This window comes from Calliphora vicina, chromosome 1, assembly GCF_958450345.1.
Source record: "Calliphora vicina chromosome 1, idCalVici1.1, whole genome shotgun sequence".
Taxonomy (NCBI): domain Eukaryota; kingdom Metazoa; phylum Arthropoda; class Insecta; order Diptera; family Calliphoridae; genus Calliphora; species Calliphora vicina.
In genome coordinates, this window is record NC_088780.1 from 24,114,499 (window position 1) to 24,140,939 (window position 26,441).

At 29.6% G+C, this 26,441-nt stretch overlaps 1 protein-coding gene across 1 annotated transcript in view; it reads left to right on the top strand.

The window, feature by feature from the left end:
• Nucleotides 1-20,499, top strand: part of alpha-Est7 (alpha-Esterase-7) — a 30,821-nt gene extending 10,322 nt beyond the window's left edge. The window contains exons 2-6 of the mRNA XM_065504566.1: nucleotides 11,880-12,192; nucleotides 12,418-12,568; nucleotides 12,629-13,189; nucleotides 13,262-13,431; nucleotides 19,815-20,499. Coding sequence (XP_065360638.1) covers nucleotides 11,880-12,192; nucleotides 12,418-12,568; nucleotides 12,629-13,189; nucleotides 13,262-13,431; nucleotides 19,815-20,285 — 1,666 coding nt within the window. The 3' untranslated portion in view covers nucleotides 20,286-20,499. The remainder of the gene's footprint in view (nucleotides 1-11,879; nucleotides 12,193-12,417; nucleotides 12,569-12,628; nucleotides 13,190-13,261; nucleotides 13,432-19,814) is intronic.
• Nucleotides 20,500-26,441: the final 5,942 nt, after the last annotated feature.

Genomic DNA, 26,441 nt, shown 5'->3' on the forward strand with positions numbered 1-26,441 from the left:
CCCCTTAGGCCCTATGGTGCATTTAACACAGGGACGGCCATGGCTATTTTTGCGTATTTAATAGAAGTACCCTAAATCAAATTGAGTTCCATTTCGAATAACTTAAAAAACGACCTACATAGAAGCAGTAGGGCACAGTGGTTCCATATCAAAATCTAGGTGGACAAAATTATTTGGAGCTCTTTTTATATAGAATTGGTATCTCCGATTCCAAAAAAAATGTTTAAAAGATCAATATAAACTTTTTTTCAAGTTACAGTATTTAAATAATAATAATAAGTTATTAAAAAAAATACACATGAGTGTTTCTGAAACTAAATTTTTAAAATGATCTGTATTTACTATATTTCAAGTTACAGTAGGGTCTAGATATATAAAATTCAATAATAAATAAAGAAATATTTCTAAAAATTCCATTCCGTATAAATTAAAAAAAAAGTATTTCGGCGGGTGCTGGCGGCTACAATTTTTTTACAAAGACATTCCCCAGAAGTTTCTTTAAATGATGTATATAGTCATTGGACGGGCTTCGACGGTCTTTTTTTTTTGGCAAGCTATATAACATTCTTAGAAAAAATAACAGGAAAATGGAGAGGCCCATAAATATAATATATACACTTAATAAAAGCCTATATCAATGTTTATCTATGTTTTGAAGTACGAATTTCTATATGGTAAAACAATTGAAATATATTTAATTTAGTAAAGCAGTAAAATATTAAAAAAAAATTAACGAAAATATGATTCAAAATTTGTTAAACTTCTGGAGCTTCTGTCGAGAAAACGAAATGTCCAATTGAAAATCCCATTTGTATTTGACGAGAGCAGATTGGCAGCTTCCGAAAAAAACTTAATTTTTCTAAATTCTGAAGATACCGATTTTCACAGTTTTGTCCACCTAGATTTTGATTTGGAACCACAGAGTAGAGAGGGCTTTAACGATAAATTGTAAGAAACAAAATCAACAATAACTGTGGTGAAAATAGAACTAAATATACCCAAATCATTTCTTATGTAAGGGAGAGGATAAGTACTAGGGAAACTGCAGAGGGTTCTCACAAGAAAATTTCTTTGAAACCCACTTTTTTCATATTTTTTTTTATTAAAAACACAAAAATAAATTAACAACAATCTAAATTTTCAAGTTGAAATTTTTAAATTTTTTTTCAAAATTTTTATTTTAAATTTTTAAATTTTTTTTTTTTATTTATTGGAAAAAAAATTGGGGTTAAAACATATTTTTTCCCGATTTTGACCCATTGTAGGCCCAACTTAATATGTCCTTATATGAGATATTTCAAAGGACTTTGAAATATCTATCATTATATATCCATATTGTCTATATTAATGATTTAGAATTCCAGATATATGTAGATAAAAACAAGTAAGAAAGTATGGTAGGTTAAGCCCAACCATATAATACCCTACACTAAGTAAACGTGCAAAAACATGTATACCAACTTTTTAAAAGATTTATGCACGTTAAAGTGATTTTCGGAAACGGGTATATATGGGAGCTATGACTAATTATGGACCGACCATAACAAAATTTGGAGTCATGAATTTCGTATATATAAGACATATTTGGAGCGAAATTTGTGTGGATACTAGGGTATTCATTCGACAAATGATCATTCGATTAATCGAATAATTTGTTACGAATAATTATTCGAACAATTTAAAAATGGCCATTTTCAAATAAAGAACAATTTTATGTAGAATAATCGAATAAAACGAATAAATGTTCATATATATTTAAATTTATTAAATTGCTTAAAATTTTCCATAATTTCAAATTTAAATAAGTAATAATGACTTACAAAAATTGTATTGTTTCTGAAATTCGACAAATAACTAAAGACAAAGGGACTTTCGATCACTGTAGATGAGTGCTACGATAGCTCCTTCTATAAAGAGAAGTTACAATTCTAAAAACAAATCTTTCAAAATTTTTAACTTAGGTTGAACCAATGAAAATAAAAGGTACGGAATAAAACATTTGTTATTTAGCTGGTGAAATATTTGGACAGATTCCCTTTATTGTGTAATTCCCTAAGACCACATTATTAAGCAAAGATTCGGCAACGTTGATAGAGCTTGATGTATAATACAATTTGTTATAAATAATTTAGAAATAGTGAATAATTATTTTACTAAAGAATTAGTTACTCAATTACAAAACCCGAATCAATGAAGGACACAATAAAGTTCTTTATACGTTTATATTGTATTTGAATTCAGGATCATGTCCAACTAGCTCAAATTTTTTAAAGCATAGCTCCAAAACGGAAACAAATGGGATTGCTAGTCAATTGTTTTGTAGATTGTTCGGGTATTAATCTGATCAGAATATTGCTGTTGAAAATTTAATGATGGACTTTATTTTCGAATATGTTTTAACATTATCAATACTTGAATTGTTAACTTTAACGTTATTTTTAGTTTTTCTTTAACAATAAAATATTAAAAAACCAACATCAAAACTTCATTCTTTACTTTTTTAAAAAAAATTTAAATTACTCGAATAATTCGATTAATTTTAAACGTGTGGTCTAATTATTCGAACAAGTTAAAATCTCTTATTCGAGTTATTCGTTTTATTCGAACAAGAGAAAAATCGATTAATTTTTGCAAAAAAAAACTAAAGTTCACTCTATAGAGGTAGGCGATGTTCACTCTTTAGAGTCTCCAATGTAAAAATTTGTGTGTTCATACTATCCAGTAGTTCATATTATCAAGGGTTCATTCTAACCTGACTCCAATTTATTTTATTTTAATAACTGTGGACATGCTTCAAAATATAATTTTTAAATTAGGGAAGCAAAAAAAAAACAAGTAAGAAAGTATGGTCGGTCAAGCCCGACCATATAATACCCTACACCAAGTAAATGTGCAAAAACATTTTTCTTTTAAAATATCAATAGTATATATTCGTTAGTGATTTTCGGAAGTGGCCCTTATATGGGTGCTATGACCAATTATGGACCGATCACCATGAAATTAGGTCGTGTGATTTACGTCTATATGAAAGTAATTTATGTTTAATTTTGTGTATATACCAGTATTTTTAAGAGATTTATGCACGTTAAAGTGATTTTCGGAAGCGGGTCTATATGGGAGCTATGCCTAATTATGGACCGATCGTAACAAAATTTGGTGACATGAATTTTGTATATATAAAACTTATTCGGAGCGAAATTTGTGTAGATATATATATAAATTAAACATTTATGACCAATAAAGTCCAATTTCGGGAGGACATTTGTATGGGGGCTAGGTGAAATAATGACCCGATTTCAACCAGTTTCAATAGGCTTGGTCGTTGAATTTTATCGAAATATCTTCAAAATTGAGACCTTTGCGCACAACGTTTACATGAACAGACAACCAGCCAGACGGACGGACGGACATCATTTGATCGACTCAGAAAGTGATTATAAGTCGATCGGTATACTTTAAGGTGGATGCTAGACTAATATTTTTGGGCGTTACAAACATCTGCACAAACGCATTATACCCTCCCCACTATGGTGGTGTAGGGTATAAATAGGCCAAAAATCAAGGTTGTTCTAGTTTTTTCCTTACATATCAGCCATTATGAAAAATATGTTTTTTGCTTATATCCAATCATTTCTGGGCCTATTTTAAATAGCAACCGAGAAAAAAGAATCGAGAAAATCAGCCCACAAATATTTGAGAAATAAGCAAAAAAAACATATTTTCATCTAGATCTGGATCACTAAGTCATTAATATAGACAATATGGATATGTAACGATAGATATTTCAAAGACCTTTCAGGTATTTTTATCAACAGATGTAATAAAAGGATTTAAAATTTTTATTTACTTATCAAAATATTAATGTATAGAAGGAGATATTATAAATCAAATACATTATTTGAGCCTAATGTTTTCTTGAGTTCTTTTTTGGACCCCCTGAAATGTTTAAAAGGATCCCTAGAGGGCCGCTGACCCCATTTGAGTACGATTGTTATAGAGCAAAAATAGCGTTCACGCGCTCCCTTGTGAGCCAGACATGATTTCTATATTGTGTTATATTTTAATAGAGAAATATCATAGAATATACACTTGAACCCATATTCTGCTTAATAATAATTTAAACTGATAAAGAAAACATTCTTATTAATAAGAATTATACAGCCTAAATATTGTTAATTAAAACCTTGTAAAGCACATACATACTTGTATTTAAGAATTTGTTTGAAGAATCAGTCATGCATGAATGTTAAAAGTTGATAATTGTAAATTGTCGTAGTAGCTCTCTAATAATAAAATGCTCGTTTGTGCAAATGCACTGAACTGATGATGTTGACAATGCACTTGATTGTTGTTAATATGCATGTACAACGTTTATATATTTAATTTAAAGCTTAATAACAAAATGCTATCAACAATTCTATGTTTGTTCATACATACATACATATGTACATTGTACATATTTAGTTATTTATATTTGTATTTATAAATTCTTATATGATTTAAACAAAAATAAACATACAAAAATACACACAAAATAAACCACACCCATCGTAGTCTAATCATACAGATAAAAACTGTGTTTTAATAATGACTAATTTAAACAAAAAGAATTTAAAAAAAAAAACAGTTTTATTATAATCTTGCTTTTTTTTGTTTATCTTTAATTTAAATAAATAATTTTTATTTAGACAATAAAATAATTCATTTGAAAATAGTTTTACATGCAGTTTTTTTTATTGTTAGACTTTTGTTTTTTTTTTGGTTTTTTGCTGAAACATTAAAATAAATGACATTCAAATGTAATATGCAACACAATTAGTTTAGTTTAGTTGAGTTGAGATGAAAGTGTATTGTCATCAGTTAAGCTGATTTTTAATTTAATGATATGTTGTTTTAATTATAATTAGTTTGTTTTAAACATTTTTTTTTTTTCAAATTTAACATTATTAGCTTAGTTAGGGATTCTGACAATGAAATTATGAAAATGTTTAAAAATAAACAAAAAAGCAAGTTGCATTTAACTAATAACTGAGAAATATATACGTTTTTAAAGTGGTTTGTAATTCTGAAATTATGTTGGTTTCTGATAAGAAAATATTTAATTTAATTCTTTGTTGAATTCTTTATAATTTTCTTTAAATATTTATCTGTAAATGTATGATCCTGTATTTTTAAATAGAAACAAATCAGAGTATAATATTTGGATGTGGCAAATCATATATGCCCACCACCCAGAATTTCATAGTTGTTATAGTTATTCTTGGAAGGGGACCTTATTGGGACTGCTCGTTACAAAATCCAGTAGGAAAAATATAGTTGCACATGTTTATAATAATCATTTTACAAGATTTTTAACAATATTATGGTCATTGTAATTATTATATATGATAGCGGCCACAATAAAATGTTTAAGTTGCCATTCACATAATTGTAGCAATCATATATGTGATTGTAGTAAATAAATATACGTTCATGACGAATCATTATATCATAATATATTGTTCTCATCATATCACATTGTAATAATGGTTGCCACAAACATATACCTAATTACTGCACTCATTCTGTGATCAAAACAAAATATTTAGACAAAATTCTGAAAATTTAAGATTTTAGATTTTGCACATTTTATTTGTAGATACTGGGTTTTTGGGTTAATATAGCAATATAGTTTGAAAAAAAAATAAATAAATGTAGACAAAAATCCATTTAATTATTGTTTTTGTATTCATTTTTATACCCTTCAGCTTCGTGAGAAGGGTATATATAAGTTTGTCATTCCGTTTGTAATTTCTACATTTTTCATTTCCGACCCTATAAAGTATATATATTCTGGATCCTTATAGATAGCGGAGTCGATTAAGCCATGTCCGTCTGTCTGTCTGTCTGTCCGTCTGTCTGTCTGTCTGTTGAAATCAGTTTTCTGAAGACCCCAGATATCTTCGGGATCCAAATCTTCAATAATTCTGTCAGACATGCTTTCGAGAATTTTGCTATTTAAAATCAGCAAAATCGGTCCACAAATGGCTGAGATATGAGGAAAAAACCAAGACAACCTCAATTTTTGACCAATTTTTGACCTATATCTGGATTACTAAGACATTAATATAGACAATATGGTAGATATTTCAAAGACATTTGCAACGACGTATATAAGACCATATTAAGTTGGACCTATAATGGGTCAAAATCGGGAAAAAAAAATTTTAAACCGAATTTTTTTTTTTTTTTTTAAAAAATTTAAAAAACCAAAAAAAAATTTTTAAAATTTAAAAAAAAAAAAATTTTAAATTTAAAAAAATTTAAATTTAAAAAAAAAAATTTAAAATAAATTTTTTTCCAAAAAATGAAAAAAAACAACTAAAAAAAAATTAAATTTTGTTTACCTAAAAATATTTAAAATTTTGAAGTATAATTTGGTGAAGGGTATATAAGATTCGGCACAGCCGAATATAGCACTCTTACTTGTTGTTTTTTCTTTTGGTGTTCTGTTTCGTTTGGCGTTGTTGTTGTTTTTTATGTTCTTGATAAATTTAGGATGCTGCTCCAAAAAAATAAAATTGCGAATTTGGCCGTCCCCCCCCTCTAGAATTGTTCTATGTATTGTAGAAACACGTTGTGTAAAATATTAGGATGATAGGATAACGTTAACTGGTGCCGCAACGACGCTGAAGTTTTGAGGTGCATTTAGAAGGGGAAAATATGCAATTTTTTCAGTTTTTGTAAAAATGTTGCCATTAAATAATGACTTTTACAATTTAATTTAAAAGAATCGGAATGTGTACGTAATTGTCGTTATAATAACATATAAAAGACAAAAATTGGTGAAAAAATGTTAAAGTTATTAAAAAATCGCCAGGCCATTAACGTGTCTCAGGCCACTAGAACAAGAAATTTTTGAACAAAATTAACATATTTTGAGAAATATTAAAATAAAAGCTTATTTTTACTTAAAATAAATCCATATTTACTTGTATATGAGTTTTTGTCCTCGTAGGATACCGTTAACCTATTCGCAGGTATGACCAAAAAAATTAAATTTTTTTAACGGCAGTTTCAAAACTTCAATTTCAAATTTTTAAAAATTTTGTTAAACAAATTTCAGAATTTTTTGATCATCACATGGGGATTTATTGTCAACATAATAGGGAATAAAAATGTGAAAAAATTGTGTCAATATCTCCCATTTAAATTTTGCGATTTTCGAGAAAAATCAATTTTCAGAATGTTATAGTCCATGTAATTTTAAATATAGTGTGATAGTTTTACTAAAATCGGAAAACGTCAACCATTAAATCAAAGGTCAAATTTTTCAATATTTGGAATTTCTCATGGAAAAATAGCGAAATGTTAAAATATAGTTGCACATGTTTATAGTAATCATTTTACAAGATTTTTAACAATATTCTGGTCATTGTAATTATTATATATGATAGCGGCCACAATAAAATGTTTAAGTTACCATTCACATAATTGTAGCAATCATATATATGATTGTAGTAAATAAATATACGTTCATGACTAATCATTATATCATAATATATTGTTCTCATCATATCACATCATGAAAATGGTTGCCACAAACAAATACCTAATTACTGCACTCTTTTTCTAAATAAAATAAAATATTTAAAAAAAAATCTGAAAATTTCAGATTTTGCACATTTTATTTGTAGATACCGGGTTTTTGGGTTAAAATAGCAATATTTAAAAAAAAAAAATAAATGTAGACAAAAATCCATTTAAATATTGTTTTTGTATTTCATTTACCCATAGATGTTTAAATATAAATTAAAAAACTTTTCTGAAACCGATTACCAAAAAAAGCTTAAAATTTTAAGCAATTCTCAAATCCCAAATTGTAAATTGTCAAAAATAACTTAATTTCAAAAAATCAAGAATTAACTGTTTTCGATTCTAATAAACGCTAACTGAGATGTACCCGATATCGATTATCGTGGCGACTTAATTGATATAAGCGGATTTTTGATTTGTTTTTGATTGCAAATATTAAATTTCAGATTGATTCGTTATTTTCCATATACACGATTTGTAATTTTAACTTTCTAGGACATTATTAACCCTTTTATATCTGGTCTCGTAATTGTCCAAGACAGCAAAGTTAGACCTCTACAAAAAACTACTCTAAATTTCATCTTTGGAGAATTGAAAATTCAAGAAGTGCAAAATGAGGGCCAACCAAGTAAATTAGCTAGTCTCGGGAGTTTATTTTATATGGGAGCTATGGTTAATTATGGACTGATCGTCACAAAATCTATTAGTATATTTATGGCATCCATATATATAATTGATCTGGGTAACATTTGGGTTCGATATTATGATATTAGTACTCTTTAAGTGATTTTGAAATGTGGACCCAATATAGGTGCTATGATCAAATGTAGACAGATATTCCAAAAAGCAGCAATTTGATTATTATGCATATAATTTTTGTTCGAAATCGATAATTATAAGATACAGTACCGATTTTTATATCCTTCACCATGAGTGGAAAGGGTATATACATACATTTGTCATTCCGTTTGTAATTTCTGCATTTCTCATTTGCAACCCCACAAAGTATATATATATACTGGATCGTTATAGATAGCGTAGTCGATATGTCCGTCCGTCCGTCTGTATTTTGAAATCAACTTTCCGTAGCCACAAAATAACTTACAAACATGATTGATACATCACTATATCAGGAATTCTTCCGGCTCGATAGCTCTTTAAAATAGACAAAATCGGCCCACAAGTGGCTGAGGCATAATTAAAAAACCCGGGACAACCTAAATTTTTGGCCTATTTTTTATCTATACCTGGATTACTATGTCATTAATATGGATATCTAATGACAGATATTTCAAAGTCCATTGCAACGATGTATATAAAATTATAGTAAATTGGACCCACAATGGGTCAAAATAGGGAAAAATATTTTTTACCCCAATTTTTTTTTTCCAAAAAATTTATGTGTCATCATTTTTTTCACTAATAAATTAGAAAAAAAAATTTAAGAAAAAAATTTAATTTAAAAAAAAATTTTTAATTTAAAGTATAATTTGATAAAGATATTTATGCACATTTAAATGATTTTCAGATGGAGACTATGATCAAAAATGGATAGAAATTCACAAAACCACGTAGTTTAATTTGTATAGATTTGAGCATAATTTGTGTCTAATTGCAACTCTAAACAGATTTATGCGTACTAAAGCGAGTTCTTTTTACACAAAACTTATTTTTGATGTATTTTGTAGGGATACTGCTACTCAATAGGCATTTTTGAACCATACAGCATTATTCCTGGACAAAATCTGTACTGAAATAACTTGTACAAAATTTTCTTTTTTTATTTACAGCACATTAAAGAAATTAGCAATATTTTAGGAGGTTATGCTCATTTTAAAAGTTGTATCCCATTAGGAGCTTCCCTGTATGCCTTTTAGTGACTTCAGCAGGCCACGGACCGTAACGGTTATAAGTGATATCAAAAAAGTTATTTTGTAACTTTCAAAATAAAAATGCATCTAAAACAGTTATTATTCAATGTAAAAATAAAAGTTCGCATGAAACTCTTAAAAAAAATAAATAGCCGTCATAAAAAAAACTCATTTGAGGAGTTTTATTTTTCCCCGCAGAAAAAGAAACTCATTTGAAGAGTTTTATTTTTTACATCATAATTTGTATCTCAGAAAATAAAAGTCATTTTATGTAAACTGACACCTAAAGCATGTCTCAGGTGATTTTTATTTGTAACTTTCAAAATAAAAATCCATCTAAAACAGTTATTATTCATTGTAAAAATAAAAGTTCGCATGAAACTCTTAAAAAAAGAGCTTTAAATAGCCGTCATAAAAAAAAACTCACTTGAGGAGTTTTATTTTTCCCCGCAGAAAAAGAAACTCATTTGAAGAGTTTTATTTTTTACATCATAATTTGCATCTCAGAAAATAAAAGTCATTTTATGTAAATTGACACCTAAAGCATGTCGCTGGTGATTTTTATTTGTAACTTTCAAAATAAAAATCCATCTAAAACAGTTATTTTTCAATGTAAAAATAAAAGTTCGCATGAAACTCTTAAAAAAAGAATTTTAAATAGCCGTCATAAAAAAAACTCATTTGAGGAGTTTTATTTTTCCCCGCAGAAAAAGAAACTCATTTGAAGAGTTTTATTTTTTACATCATAATTTGCATCTCAGAAAATAAAAGACATTTTATGTAAATTGACACCTAAAGCATGTCGCTGGTGATTAAAATAAAAACTGTCTTTAAAAAAAAATTGTTGTTGTTTTTTTTTCTTAAACAAATAAATTACTACACTTATTATATTAGATAGACTCAATAAAGAAAAATACTGAAAAAAAGTACAAAATAATCGATGAGTTTTATTTTCTGATGGAAAAAATAAAACTCCTCAAATGACTTTTTTATGACGGAAAAAATAAAACTCCTCAAATGAAATTTTTTTCTGACGGAAAAATTAAAACTTCTCAAAAGAGTTTTTTTTAATGACAGAAAAATAAAACTCCTTTTTCTGACGGTAAAAATAAAACTTCTCAAAAGAGTTTTTTTAATGACAGAAAAATAAAACTCCTCAAATGAGTTTTTTTACGACGGCTATTTAAAACTCTTTTTTAAAGAGTTTCATGCGAACTTTTATTTTAACGTTGAACTTGACTGTCAACTGTGGAGATGAATTTTTTAATGTCACCATAGATTCCGTTAGAAAAAAAACTTATTTGAGGAGTTTTATTTTTTCCATCATAAAACAAGCGGTATTTTAATTTTCTATTGCTTGATTCCAATTATTAAATTGTTGTTTTTTTTTTCTTAAACAAATAAACTACTCGCATTATATCAGATTGACTCAATAAAGAAAAATACTGAAAAAAGTAGAAAATAATCGATAAGAGTTTTATTTTCTGAAGGAAAAAATAAAACTCCTCAAATGGCTTTTTTTATGATGAAAAAATAAAACTCCTCAAATGAGTTTTTTTCTGACGGAAAAAATAAAATTCCTCAAATGAGTTTTTTTACGACGGCTATTTAAAACTCTTTTTTAAACAGTTTCATGCGAACTGTGGAGTTGAGGTCATTTTTTTAATATCACCATAGATTCTGAAAGAGCATGTCAATACGAATCTATTGGTATATAATAGTATAGGTCTGCGTTGACCCTAACATAGTGATTTTTTGGTTTCAAATTTTCTGGATAACCGTTATGTACGGTGCCTGCAGCAGGCATTTAATTTTGATGTGTTGCAAACGGAATTACAAAATCAATACATTTCCCATAATTTGGTGGCTTTAGTAACAATCTGATTTAAAAGAAAACTGTGTTTTCTATTTTATTATAATGCTGGGTAAATTTTTAGACTCCATTTTTATTTAATTCCAAATAAATTAAAATGTATGCTAAAAATCTATATTAAATTAAATGATGAATGCAGGTGCAATTATTCTACAAAAATATAAAAAAAGTTATACTTCAAAACCATGTTTGAAAATAATTAAATTAAATATAATAGGATGCCAATATATAACTGAAAAAAACCCAAAAAAGCAAAAGTATGCAATCCAAAACTGTGTAGCAAAGTACACAAATGATTAGAACATTTTAAAACAGCAAAAAAAAACAAATCTGTTGAGGAATTATAATTATTTCATAACCATATAAATTTGTATGTGTACGTGTGCCAATTACAGCTTGTATCTATGGATATGTTCAAAATAGTAAATTGTGTCATTTGCCAGATTTCCCCTTAATGTATGCTAAGAAAACTTTTGAAATTAAATTAATTTTCTATCACTTTTTTTTAATCACTTTTATTTATACAACTAATTATTTTTTTTTTCGTATTCTACTTTTAGATGCATTGAATATAAATTTCTAAACTATCGTTTAACAACGAATGAGACTGTGGTGGCTGAAACTGAATATGGCAAAGTAAAAGGCATTAAGCGTTTAACAATTTACGATGATTCCTACTACAGTTTTGAGGGTATACCATACGCACAACCCCCATTGGGGGAGCTGAGATTTAAAGCACCCCAACGGCCAACCCCCTGGGAAGGTGAGCGTGATTGTTGCAATAATAAAGATAAGTCAGTGCAACGTGATTTTATTACGGGCAAAGTATGCGGTTCAGAGGATTGTTTATACCTAAGTGTTTATACGAATAATGTAAGTAAATTTGTGTAATGCATAAGAATTTATAAGATAATTTATTGGAAAGATTTAGGGAGTTTCTGTTGCTTATATGTTAATTATATTGCACAAATATTATTACAGTTCTAGGTGGCTGGGTATTTGTAAGAAATTAAGATGATATTGAGTCATTATTATTAGTTTATTAAACTTCTTTTGTTTTAAGATATTTGGCTTAAAAATCTCTATTTCCTATTACAGTTGACTCCTGAAACCAAACGTCCAGTTTTAGTGTTCATACATGGTGGTGGTTTTATTATCGGAGAGAATCACCGTGATATGTTTGGTCCCGATTACTTCATTAAAAAGGATGTAGTAGTGATTAATATACAATATCGTTTGGGAGTTTTAGGTAAGTCATATGCAAACTCATAACAAATTGAATCTAAACAATTTTCTAAACTCTAAATAGGTTTCCTTAGCTTAAACACCGAAGATCTAAATGTGCCCGGCAATGCTGGCCTTAAGGATCAAGTAATGGCTTTGCGTTGGATTAAAAATAACTGCGCCAACTTTGGCGGTAATCCCGACAATATCACTGTCTTTGGTGAGAGCGCTGGCGGTGCTTCCACACACTACATGATGTTGACCGAACAAACTCGTGGTATTTTCCATCGTGGTGTTCTAATGTCGGGCAATGCTATATGCCCTTGGGCTAGCACCGAGTGTCAACATCGTGCCTATAACATAGCTAAGTTGGCCGGTTATAAGGGTGAAGATAATGATAAGGATGTCTTGGAATTCCTGCTGAAAGCCAAATCTCAGGATTTAATAAAGCTGGAGGAAAAAGTCCTAACTCCAGAGGATCATAAAAATAAGGTGATGTTTGCCTTTGGCCCTACTGTGGAACCTTATCAGTCAGCTGAGTGTGTCATACCAAAACATCCCAGGGAAATGGTTAAAACTGCTTGGGGTAATTCTATACCCACAATGATGGGTAATACTTCATACGAGGGGCTGATATTTAATTCGAGTTAGTATTTTGACTACAGATTAAACAAAACGGTTATAATTAAACCTCTTAAATGTTACTAATTGTTAATAGTTGTCAAGCAAATGCCAGCAATTCTTAAAGAGATGGATACATGTGTCAACTTTGTGCCTCCCGAATTGGCTGATGCTGAGCGTACTGCTCCGGACACATTGGAAATGGGTGCTAAAATTAAAAAGGTTCATACTACTGGAGAAACTCCTACAGCGGATAACTTTATGGATGTAAGTACAGATACTTAGAATTTTAAATCAAGACACCAGTTTGTATACTGATTTTTACAAAAGATCATGAAAGAGTCCTTTACCAAGATATCTTAGTCTACGCTCATATAAAGTGGGGCAGTCACAGATTTTGTACTGGCTCTTTCACTTCTTCGACTAGACAATTTCTGCAATTGTTAGATAGCGGAGATGCTACAGCCATGTCCGTCAGTTGAAGTCAACTTTTCGAAGACCACAAATAATAAACATAAGTAATAGCTATATAAATATATGCCCTACAGTCCAACATAGGTTGCTTTTTAAAATCGGTCCATAACCACAACTCTACCGCACAATTTTAAATACTTTAGAATTTCAATATTCGCTTTAGTGTGGTTTTCATGAGTGCAAAATACCTAAAATAAAACCGTATAACTTTAGAACTGTTAACCAGATTTGAAAATTGTTGATCACATAATGAAGCTAAAGAATCGTAGTTTACAAAGTCGTTTCTAGAAATCCTTTTATTATCAAAAAAAGCTATAATATAGAAAATTGTCCTTGAAAAGATGTTTTTTTTTCATTTTCCAAATATTTTTCTTAAGTATGAGCCATTGTATGATTAAAATAATATATGAAATGTATAATGACGCCACCATAATAATTGAAATTTAGAATATTTTTTTATAAAAATAGTCTTTATATTATATAAGTATGATACAAATAATATTAAAATATGATAACTTAAGGAGTGAGATCGAAAAATTCTTAACACACGTTTTTCATTACATTTTTTAACCCAAGTATTATTTGAATTTTTTTTTGATCAAGTTACCTTTGAAAAACATGTCAGTTATTATGTGTAATGTCAATTATATTAATTTTTTTGTTAATCTGATTAAAATGAGTGACCAGAAAAAAGTGCGTACTGAAATTATTAAATATTTTCAACAAAACCCAACTTGGTCTTACAAAAAGTTGGCCAAGCATACAAAGGTCTGCCGTCAAACTGTTTCCAATGTTATTAAACAGTACCGGGAGAACTTGTCAGTTGATAGAAAACCTGGTTCAGGTAGAAGGAATGGTCCACATGATGTTTCTAAAGCCAAAAAAATAGAACGCATTTTCAAAAGAGCTCCCAACACATCCGGTAGGAAAGCAGCCCGGTTAGCTCAGTGCTCGGACTATTTGGTACGAAAAGTTAAAGCTAATGCAGGTTTAAAAACATACAAGGCTCAAAAAGTTCCTGACAGGAACGCTACTAAAAATTTAGAGGCCAAAAACAGAGCACGGAATTCAATTTCAAGTTTTATAAAAAAATATTCTTGCTGCATAATGGATGACGAAACGTATGTTCTGGCAGATTTTTCGCAACTTCCAGGTCAAAAATTTTATGTTGCTGATGCTCGAGGGAATGTTGAAGAAAAGTTTAGGACCCAAAAGCAGACAAAATTTCCCAGAAAGTTCTTGGTATGGCAAGCAATATGCAGTTGCGGCAAAAGAAGCCACTCATTTGTTACAACGGGCTCTATAAATACCGAAATTTACATCAAGGAATGTTTACAAAAAAGGCTGCTTCCATTCATAAGACTTCATAATGTGTCCACTTATTTTTGGCCTGACTTGGCATCCTGTCACTATGGCAAACAAGCCCTTGAGTGGTACAAGAACAATAATGTGGTATTTGTACCAAGAGAGGCAAATCCTCCAAACTGCCCGGAGCTAAGGCCAGTGGAGAGATATTGGGCTCTTGTTAAAAGAGAATTGAAGAGTACAAAAAAGGTGTCCAAAAGTGTGGTAGATTTTAAACGGAGATGGACTACATGTTCGAGCAAAGTGACAGAAAGCACTATAAAAACGTTAATGGAAGGGTTTCCGAAAAAGGTTCAAAATTTCATCACTAGTGATTAAAACTATAAAAATAATTTTTTTTGTAAATTGTAATAATAATTTCAATCAAATAAAAAAAAAATTAAAGCTGTAAGTTTAGTGGTTTCTTTTTTATAAACATATATGTATGTTAAGAATTTTTCGATCTCACTCCTTATATGCATCTGTGTTGTATCAAATCAAAAGAATGTTATATATTTTATGTATTAAGAACAAAAGGTTCTTAATTAAAAATTTATTAGAAAATATGCTAAATAATTTGCAGAAGTAACGTTTGTATTTTGACATAGGTACTTAGAATATATTGGGCTGTGTTCTTCAAAAAATGTTAAAAGAAAAAATATTAAAAACATTTTTTGGTAAAAAAAATTTATGTGAAACTAGTTTTTTGTCAAACAAAAATTTAGTGAAAAAATTAGGTCCAAGTCTATTGAAACTGGTTGAAATCGGAAATTATTTCACCTAGCCCCCACACAAATGTCCTCCCGAAATTGGACTTTACCGGTCTTAAGTGTTTAATTTGTATATGTATCTACACAATTTTGTTATGATCGGTCCATAATTAGTCATAGCTCCCATATAGACCCGTTTCCGAAATTCTTAAAAATGTTGGTATACACACAAAATTTAACATAAATAAATAGACATAAATCACACGACCTAATTTCATGGTGATCGGTCCATAATTAATCATAGCTACCATTTAAGGTCCACTTCCAAAAATCAGTCACGATTATAAATTATTGATATTTTAAAAGAAAAATGTTTTTGCACATTAACTTAGTGTAGGGTATTATATGGTCGGGCTTGACCGACCATACTTTTTTACTTATTTTATTTGGGCACGATTTTTAGTAAAATTTTCTAATTTGGACTATAGCGGATATATTGATGTATAAATGAATTTTGGTGGCTTCTGAAAGGCGATTCCGACATACAGATGAACATATCGACTTCTTTATCGGTCCATAATATACATATCGTCACATAAAATGCAAAATGACGTAACATCATTTCAAACATTTTAAAAAACAATGGCACAAGGAAAAGTATCTCTGATGTAAACTTAGTTTCTCCTATTTAATTCTTAAACAGAATGACACACACATATCCAAATAAAGATTTAGTTGTTTATACCCTAAACCACCATACTGGGGAGAATATATTGGGTTAGTGCTGATATTTGTAACGTGCAAGAATATTCGAATATTCGCAACACCCACCAATCTCCTCATGATCATTTTCTGAGTCGATTACTACAGGTCTCAATTTTAAAGATAATTCGACAAAATTTGGTACAAGAACTTTAATTGCCCAGGGACGAGGCCTATTGAATTTGATTAGAATCGGTTCATTATTTCTCCTAGCGCCCATGCGATATCCCCATCTGAAAATAAGCTCTCACAAATATCTTATTTATATAGCTATCCAAACCAAAGTCAGCAAAAATACATTTTATATAAGCCGATCTCGCCTCACCAAATTTTGTGATGGTCGGTTCCACTTCTGAAAATCATTTTAACTAGCATAAATCTCGCATAATCGCAAATAAAAAATATGAACTTTAGACTTACACAAATCCCAAACTAAAGCGAGTTTCGTAATTCTGAACAACCTTAAATGGTGTCCAATTAAGAAGACTGAAAAATTAATTTTATTCATCGACATTTTTTATATTATACTATCTGATCGTCCCGGCTTCGCTCGGTAGCTATTTACTAATGATTTGTATTTTAAATAGAACTAAAACACACAAATGAGAAGTGAAAAGGAGGCTATATTAAAATTTCCAAGTTTTACCGGGAATCGAATCGAATAAAAAATATCAGCCAAATCACTCCAGCCGTTCTCAAGTGATGTATAGATTTTCTAAAAATTTTCATTTCAAAAATGGAATTGTTGAAATTTCATTTCATTTCTATGTCGTAATGGTTATGCTGTCACCACCAAGAAACACTATATTGATCCAAGAATGACCAAAGTTATAAACCTGTTGGTTCATTCATGTGAACTCAATTTAGTCTATCACTTGACCAGCACTAGAAATAGTTGGAGCTCATTTCTAATGATGTTTTTACTTAACAGCACACAACCTTTTAGGGAAAGGATCCTTTTAATTTCTATAGCGACTATACTATATGTATATTAGGGTGTCCCAAAAAAATTTTTTTGTTGGGGCTCAAGCATAATTTGAAAGCTTATAGGGTATAGTATTTTAGAGATTTTTTTCAGATTTTTCGGAAGTGGTTTAGAGGTCGCTCAATTCGGGTTTTTGCCAAAAATCGTGTTTGTCGGCCTTTTTTTGAGTTTTATTCATAACTTTGTCAAGATCCACGAATTTCATTACTTTTGAGGACACAGTTTAAAAGAAAAATGTCCATGCTTTATTTTTGTGTGCAAACATTTTTAGTTTTTGTAATGAATTGGCTCATTAAGGTGCCCTACATTACAATTTTTCGAAATTTGTCCATAAATTTTGTAAATAAGGCTTTATAACTTTTAAAATTTTTATGAAAATTAAAAAAACTAACATTGCAGTTTGAAAGATCAATTAATTCTTAATAATTTAGGGACAACAATTTTCTTTTAACAGTTTTCTTTTAAAATGTACCAACATTTTTAAGAGATTTGTGCACGTTAAAATGATTTTCGGAAGTGGGCTTTATATGGGAGCTATGACTAATTATGGACCGATCGTTATTCAATTTGGTGACATGACTTTTGTATATATATAACATATTTGGATTGAATTTTATTTGAATACGAATATTTTTAAGAGATTTATGCTAGTTAAAGTGATTTTCGGAAGTGGACCTTATATGGGAGCTATGACTAATTATGGACCGATCGCCACAAAATTTGGTAGGCGTGAGTTTAGCTTATATAAAACTTATTTGTGCATAATTTGGTTTAGATATCTTTATAACTAAGATATTTATGAGAGCTTATCTATTTTTAGATAGGGCAATCGTATGGGGGATAGTAGAAATAATGGACCGATTCCATCCAAATTCAATATGCTTCTCCATGTGGCAATAGAAAAGCTTGTACCAAATTTTATCTTTGAAATTGCGACTTGTAGTTTGATTACACTATGGTGGTGTAGGGTATAAAAATCATTTTGTGTACATAAAAGCTTTGGTTTTCTTTATATAAATCAGGAACGGTAAAAGCAAATTCAAAAATTGTTGTCTCTAAATTATTAAGAATTAATTGATCTTTCAAACTGCATTGTTATTTTTTTTTCATTTTCATAAAAATTTTAAAAGTTATAAATAAGAAAAAAAAAATTTTTGGGACACACTAATGTATATGCCTTTCAGACAATATATTTTACTAATATGTAGTCCCTTTGATTTCACTTATTCCATGTATAAGTAAATTAGATGTATGTTCAGTCCATGTTATCTAGCGTAGAGCCAATTCTGACATTAGTGTCTTTAAGTAATCCAGAGTGTAGTCAGTAAAAACTTTTTAAAATTTCACTTTAGAAAATACTGTGAACAGATACAGGATGACTATTTTTAAGGGTTCATTTATCTTTATAAGCAAAGTAGAGTAGATTGATATCCACCAGTGGTTAACGTAAATATGGGTAAAATAGTGATTTCGCTGTTAGTCTACAGAATTGCTGGTATATTATGCATGTGTCGTGATGTTGATATATTTTAACGTTGATACCAACTAGATTTGCTTCACTATATCACCCTAACTTCTGCTGATCAACATTGTTTTTTTAGTTATCTCTTGGCCATAATCGGTTACAAATTTCTACTTAAAAAAACATGATGTTATCAATGACGGGCAAAATTTAGCACACAAGCTTTATTGATTGTCGAACATTTTTTCTGAGAAATCTTTTTCTGTTCAATGCTTTTCCTAAGAAATATTTTTTTTACAGTTAGAGTGCTGAAATATGGACTTTATCTTCTGTACAACCAAAACTTATAATTAAGATTATTTTCGAAACTTTGATCTCAGTATTGGAATGGTGTATTAAATTCAGGAAATTTAGTTAATGTAAATTAAAACAAGTAAGAGTGTTACATTCGGTTATACCAAATCTTATAAGTCCACCATAAACATGTCTATAGCATACTAAGTTCGAACAAAGTTGTTCATATCTTTTAATCCGATTTCTTATCTATACAACCTATTTTTCGATACTTCATGTTTTCGCTTGGACCGATTTTACTCATATTCAATACCAAAAATTTTTGATCAACAAAGAATATTTTCGAGAACATTTCATCATTCTCAATCCGTCTCTCTAGGACCTATCGTGTCTTTAATAGACAGACATACTGTGCTAGATTGCCTTATGATTTTATAAAAGCCCGCAGTACATATACTTTTGTGGGTCTACGACCAATATTCGATGAGCTACAAACGGAATGACAAGATGCGCCAAAACTGTTGGTTGTAAATATTGTTTGAAAACCAATAAACCTTTTTTGTTTTCATATAAATTTTCCATTATTGAGAGATGTAATATGCATATTTTTTATTTACAGCTTTGTTCACACATCTATTTCTGGTTCCCCATGCATCGCTTGCTGCAATTACGTTTCAATCACACATCTGGAACTCCCGTCTATTTATATCGTTTTGATTTCGATTCCGAAGACATTATCAATCCCTATCGTATTATGCGTTATGGACGTGGCGTTAAGGGTGTCAGTCATGCCGATGAATTGACCTATTTGTTCTGGAATCTGCTAGCCAAACGTATGCCCAAAGAATCACGGGAATATAAAACAATTGAACGTATGACTGGCATATGGGTACAATTCGCTACAACTGGCAATCCCCATAGCAGCGAAATTGAGGGCATGGAAAATCTGGCCTGGGATCCGATTAAGAAGTCCGATGAAGTGTATAAGTGCCTAAATATAAGTGATGAACTGAAAGTTATCGATGTGCCTGAAATGGAGAAGATCAAACAATGGGAATCTTTGTTTGAGAAAAATCGAGATTTGTTTTAGAATGTAACCAAAGAGCAGTAGAAGTGCAACGATATTTAAAACCAATTTTTTTTTTTAAATTATGTAATCTTTTTTTATATTTATCTATATATACAAGTAAAATAATTCCATATAAAAAATAATCATGAATAGTACGAGTACATGCAATACTGTTTACTATTGTTTTTATTATAAAGTCATTTGTGTTAAAATAAAAGTAATATATTATTATAAATGTCTTGTTTTATTTATTATCAATAATATTTCACAGTATCATCAATGTGTTTCAGTGAAAAAATATTCCATTTAAATGTATATCCTAAAGTAAATATTAATAGAAATATTAAGTAAATTATATAATTTGTATACATGATTTTTAACAGTCAACATGCAAACTGTAGTTGCATGCTAGTTTTATAGAAATAATTGATCATTTACTACGTAACCAACTATTAATTAGAAAATAGTAATATATTATTCGTACATTTCATGTTCCCTTAACATTTTCTAATAAATATTTTAGGGATATCAAATGTATCATTAGTTAAAATGAAAAAAAAAAATAAAAAACTCTTAGTCTAAAAATTATTTAAAACATAGGTTCAATTCGAAAGGGCCTATGGAAATCACATATAGAATATTTTAGGAGTTATATGTAGCAGTTTTTCGACGAAAAAAATTAAGAATTTCCTCAATTTTCAAATTCAAAATTGATTATTCTTGGACTTTACATGAAACTTTTTATACCCTCCACCACCATAAGTTTGTCATTCCGTGTATAACATTGAGAAATATTCATCTGAGACCCAACAAAGTATATATATTATTGATCCTTATGAAATTCTAAGTCGATTGAGCCATGTCTCTCCGTATGTCTGTCTGTGTAAAACACGCTCACGTCCAAAATATGAAAACAAAATTGGTAGACTTGCATAACAAAATGTTTATTGTTCTCCTAAGCAGTTTGGTATTGAAAATCAGCAAAATCGGTTCAGTGGAACCAGAGTTATGAACCAAAATGTGAGACAACCTAAAAAATAACTTGATAATTTTAATATGGTTTTTGTTATTTATGCAAATATATTGCAGATAATAAAATAAAAATTTACACACGTTATTTTTATGTTAAAGAAACTAACTCTGGCAAAAATTATAAGAATCGGTCCATAATTTCTCCTAGCCCCCATACAAATTTCTTCCCGAAATATGGTTCTATGGTCTGCAAATGCCTACAAAATTGCAGTATCCACACTAAATTCAGGAAAAATAAGTTTCGTATTTAAAAAAATCACAACACCAAATTTTTTCTGGATCGGCCCATATTTGACCATAGCCCCCATATAAAGTTCACTTCCGAAAAGCACTTAAATAAGCATAAATGTCTTACAAATATAGCTAATAAGTTGACATTCGTCATAAATAATCACTACATATATCAAAATCGCTGTAACTAATTCTATGAAGATCGGCCGATAATTGTTTATAGCTCCCATATTAGGACCACTTCCGAAAAACACAATAACCTACATAAATATCTAAAAAATATCAATATCAAAACCAAATTTTACACAGATCCGTAATTTATATTTAGCAATCATACTACAAGATTTTGTGAATATCGGTCCATATTTGACCATAGCTCCCATATAAGGTCCACTTCCGAAAATCAGTTAAGTACTCATAAATCTCTTATATATACCCTTATCATGCTAAAATATGGCAAAAATAATACTCATATACATAGACAAAACTGTACCAAATTTTATGCAGATTGGTCGATAATTGGTCATAGCTCCCCTATAAGGGCCATTTCAGAAAAAGATGTTAACCATAATAAATATTTAAAACATATCGATATCAAAATGAAATTACGTACAGATCAGTAATTTGTATCCAGTAATCATACTTCTGGATTTTGTGAATATCGGTCCATATTTAACCATAGCTCCCATATAAGGTCCACTCCTGAAAATCCATAAAATCCTCATAAATTTCTTACAAATATAGTTATCAGGTTGAAATTCGAAACAAATTTATTCAATATATACAAAAATCGATGTACAAAATTTTATGATGATAGGCCCATAATTGGTCATAGCCTCCATATAAGAACCACTTCAGGAAGACACATTAACATGCACAAATATCCAAAAAAATCTGTACTGAACCAAAATTTTACACCGATCTGTAATTTGTATCCAAGAATCGTACTAAAGTTTTTTTTAAATATTGGACCATAGCTCCCATATAAGATTCACTCTTGTTAATAGCGTTGTTTATATGAAATTCTACAAAAATAGCCCTCAGATACTTAGGACCATAATAGGTCATAGCATCGATATATTGAACCTAAATAGTACACAGATCAGTAATTTCTTTTAAAAAATCATAATACTCAATTTTGTGAATATCGGTCCATAATTGGCCATATCTCCCATATAAATACATAAAAATCACGTTAAAATATTTTATGACAATCGACTCATAATAGGTCATATCTCCCATATAAGTCCCACAACCACAATATTGAAATTTGTCTAAATATATTTGTATACCCTCTTTTATAATCTGTTTCATCAGTGAAGAATCTTCACTTGAGGTTAAAAAGCACATTAACCTGCATAAATATCCAAAAAAATCTATACTGAAAATTTTACACCGATCAGTAATTTATATCCAAGAATCGTACTACAAGATTTTTTAAATATTGGTCCATAATAAGGTCCACTCTTGTTAATAGCGTTGTTTATATGAAATTCTACTAAATTGACCCTCATATAGTTGGGACCATAATAGGTCATAGCATCCATATATTAAACCAAAATAGTACACAGATCAGTAATTTCTTTTCAAAAATCATAATACTAATTTTGTGAATATCGGTCCATAATTGGCCACAGCTCCCATATAAATACATAAAAATCACGTTAAAATATTTTATGACAATCGAATCATAATATGTCATAGCTCCCACATAATGCCCACAACCAAATATTTTGAAATTTGTCTAAATATATTTTTGTAAACCCTTTTTTTATACTCTGTTTCTTCACTTGAGGTTAAAAGGGAAACATGTTGATCAAACGTTTTAACTAATTACACTAGTTTACAAGGTTTTTGCTCATGAATTGAAACATATGGGGATTTGTGTATTTAGGTCTTCTAACTTCGGAAAAAATATTTAAAAAAATCCTGGACGTCAAACTTTTGAGATATTTATTAAAAACGAAAAATATAAAAATGTTCATTAAATTAGGACACAAAAATTAAAAGTAAAGTGTTTTAGTCCTCTTTTTATAATTATTTTCATTTGTCTCCCTCACGATACTCCAACAGTAGTCTCCTAGCATATTCTGATCCCAAAAACCTTGATAATTCCTCTCGAAAAACTTCAAATCTTCATGGAAACGCTCTCTATGTTCGTCACTCATGTGTCCGAGGTTTTCCGGGAAAAAATCCACATGAGAATGTAAAAAGTGAATTTTGAGGGATATATTTACACCCATCAGTTCAAAATTAAGTAATAAATTCGCAACAATATCTCTGTAATTTTGACTTTTCTTATTCCCCAAAAATTCTTGAACAACAAGTTTAAAAGAATTCCATGCTGCATTTTCAACACCGGTTAATAGACACTCAAATTTGGTTTCAACCAAAATTTTTCTTATTTGACGACCCACAAATATCCCTTCTTTTAGTTTAGCCTCAGAAAGACTCGGGAACACGCTGCATAAATATTGAAATGCTGGTTTTGTCTTATCTAAAGTTTTCACGAAATTTTTTAATGTAAATAAGCATTTTGCAGTGTTTGTGTTATAGGAAAACCTCGATCTGACTGAATAATTTTTCAGCAAATAAAACAAAAATGGTCTGGGTTTATTTTACACTTTCTAGAAGACATTTTAAAATAGTTTTTACTTTAGAGTTTGTATTTAATAGCGATTTATTAACGTTTATCTACAGGAAAGATGTACTTTTAAACAGTATTTATTTTTTTCCCGTTAATTTTTTTTGGAATTTGTCAAAAGAATACAACTCTGAAAGTATCTAGTAGCTTCGCCAGAGTGTTGAGTACCCAAAAACAATGTAAATACTTAATTACTACAATTCGGTACACTACAGTATGCATTAGTAGTACTCAGGGCAGGTGAAAAATAAAAACAAAAAATGGTCAATTAACTAGCGTCCCTAGCTCTTCTCAAAAATATAAGTTTCATTCCATGAGCAAACAAAAATGTTTGATTTGTAAACTAGTGATATTAAGTATATAAATTGTTAAATTTCATAAATAGGAATTTCAGTTATAAATAGTTGAATTAGATAAAATTTTGTGTACATTTGAAATAAAATATCTTCTGCGTAAAATAGTCTTTCTAACAATTGTTATATTATTTCAATTGTTTACCATCATATTTAGGTGGAGGGTATTTAAGATTCTGCACGGCCGAATATAGTACTCTTACTTGTTTCACATGTTTTTATTGTTTAAATAAAGTTTAATGAAATCGGTTATACATGGTGTCACATATTGTTGAACAATTGGGCAAGGATATGTTTTTTAATTTCAAATTCGGCTTTAAGAATTTATTAAAATCTTTGATGTTAGACAGACATAAAATTCGCAAGAATTTAAAAATTGTACGTATTGAGGTGCCCCAATTCGTGACCCTACAGCACCGCTCCTGACGTAGTTTCGTTGTTGTAGCAGCAGTGATTGCTGAGTTGACAGCCCTTGGCCGAGTGAACTCGGATCATTCCGGTGTGTAGAACCGGCTATCGTGGGAATGTAGTTTCGTAGAACGTAGTTTCGTCAAAGGGTCCGCCGTCAAAATATACACTCGAAGACTCCAAATTATGACTCATTTATCGCCTAAGATTTATTATTAAATAGTGAAAATTAAAAAAATCAAATAAAATGTTGGTTGAAACTAGGGTGATCAGGCCGGTTTTTAATAACCGCTTTTTTTGGTTAAGTCGGTTTCGGTTTTTATGAAAAGCTCATATTTCGAATATCGAAGTAACCGGGTTTTTCTCCTGGAATAGCCGGTTTTTTTAAAAGTGTGTATTTATGAGTTGTAGTGCATTAAAAATTTTAAAAAATATTTAAAATCCAAAAAACTTTTTTAATACAAATACTCCAACTATTTTCGAAGACTTTTTATATTTATTTATTTTTATATGTACCAGTGATGGTATTTGTGGCACAATTGTGCCCATTTTTGGCACTATTACTTTTTGAGTGGCACAATGGCACAGTCTACACTATTTTGGCATATTTTAACCTTTTAAAAATAAATAAAAATGAAACAAGTAAAGCTGGGTTTCCGCATACACCGTAATCGGCGCCGATAACGAAAACTGAAAAACGTTGGTGTTCGTCACCGTCTCGTTTCTGAATTGTTTTCGTTTCAGTTGGGTGCGTTGCTGCATAAAACAGAAACGATATTATTTTTTAAGTTGTCATTTGAAAATTACATAGAATTTCATTATTTTTGACAAAATCTATTATTTTTTCCTCTTCCAATAAAGAAAATTAATTTTTTTTATTCATTTTGATTTTCTTTAAATTTGAAATAAAAAAATTATTAAATAATTTCGTTCCTACAGCACCGAAAACCACCTACTTGAAGTTGTTTTCGTTCCGGCCCCAAATGACAGGTTTTTCGTTACTGATCGGTACCGTTTCATTCCCAATTTTCCTTGCCGATTTCTGAAACGAATTTTTTTCGGTGCAAATGTATGGAATTTCGTTTTCGGTGCCGATTACGCTGTATGCGGAAACGTAGCTTAAGAAAATGATCCTGAGCAGACTGGTATATTTAAAAGTGAGTGTTGGTGAAATATTTTTGCACGTTACAAACATCAGCACTAACACACTATGGAGGTGTAGGGTATAAATAGTTTTGAGCATTAATTTCAGAAATGGATATAAAATATTATCAAGTTTTCTTTGTTGTGCAATATTTTGAATGAAGTTTTGGCAGATACCATGGATTTCATACTCAGCAGTTTTTTCAATGTAAATATAATTTAAAAAGAACTGTGGTACTAAAATTATGGACTAAGTGTTACTTCAAATTGAGTCATTATATTAAACATAATAAAGTTCGATTAATTTTTAATAATCTGTTTAAAATCTGAAATGTATCATGTACAAAAATCACTGATTGTCACAAA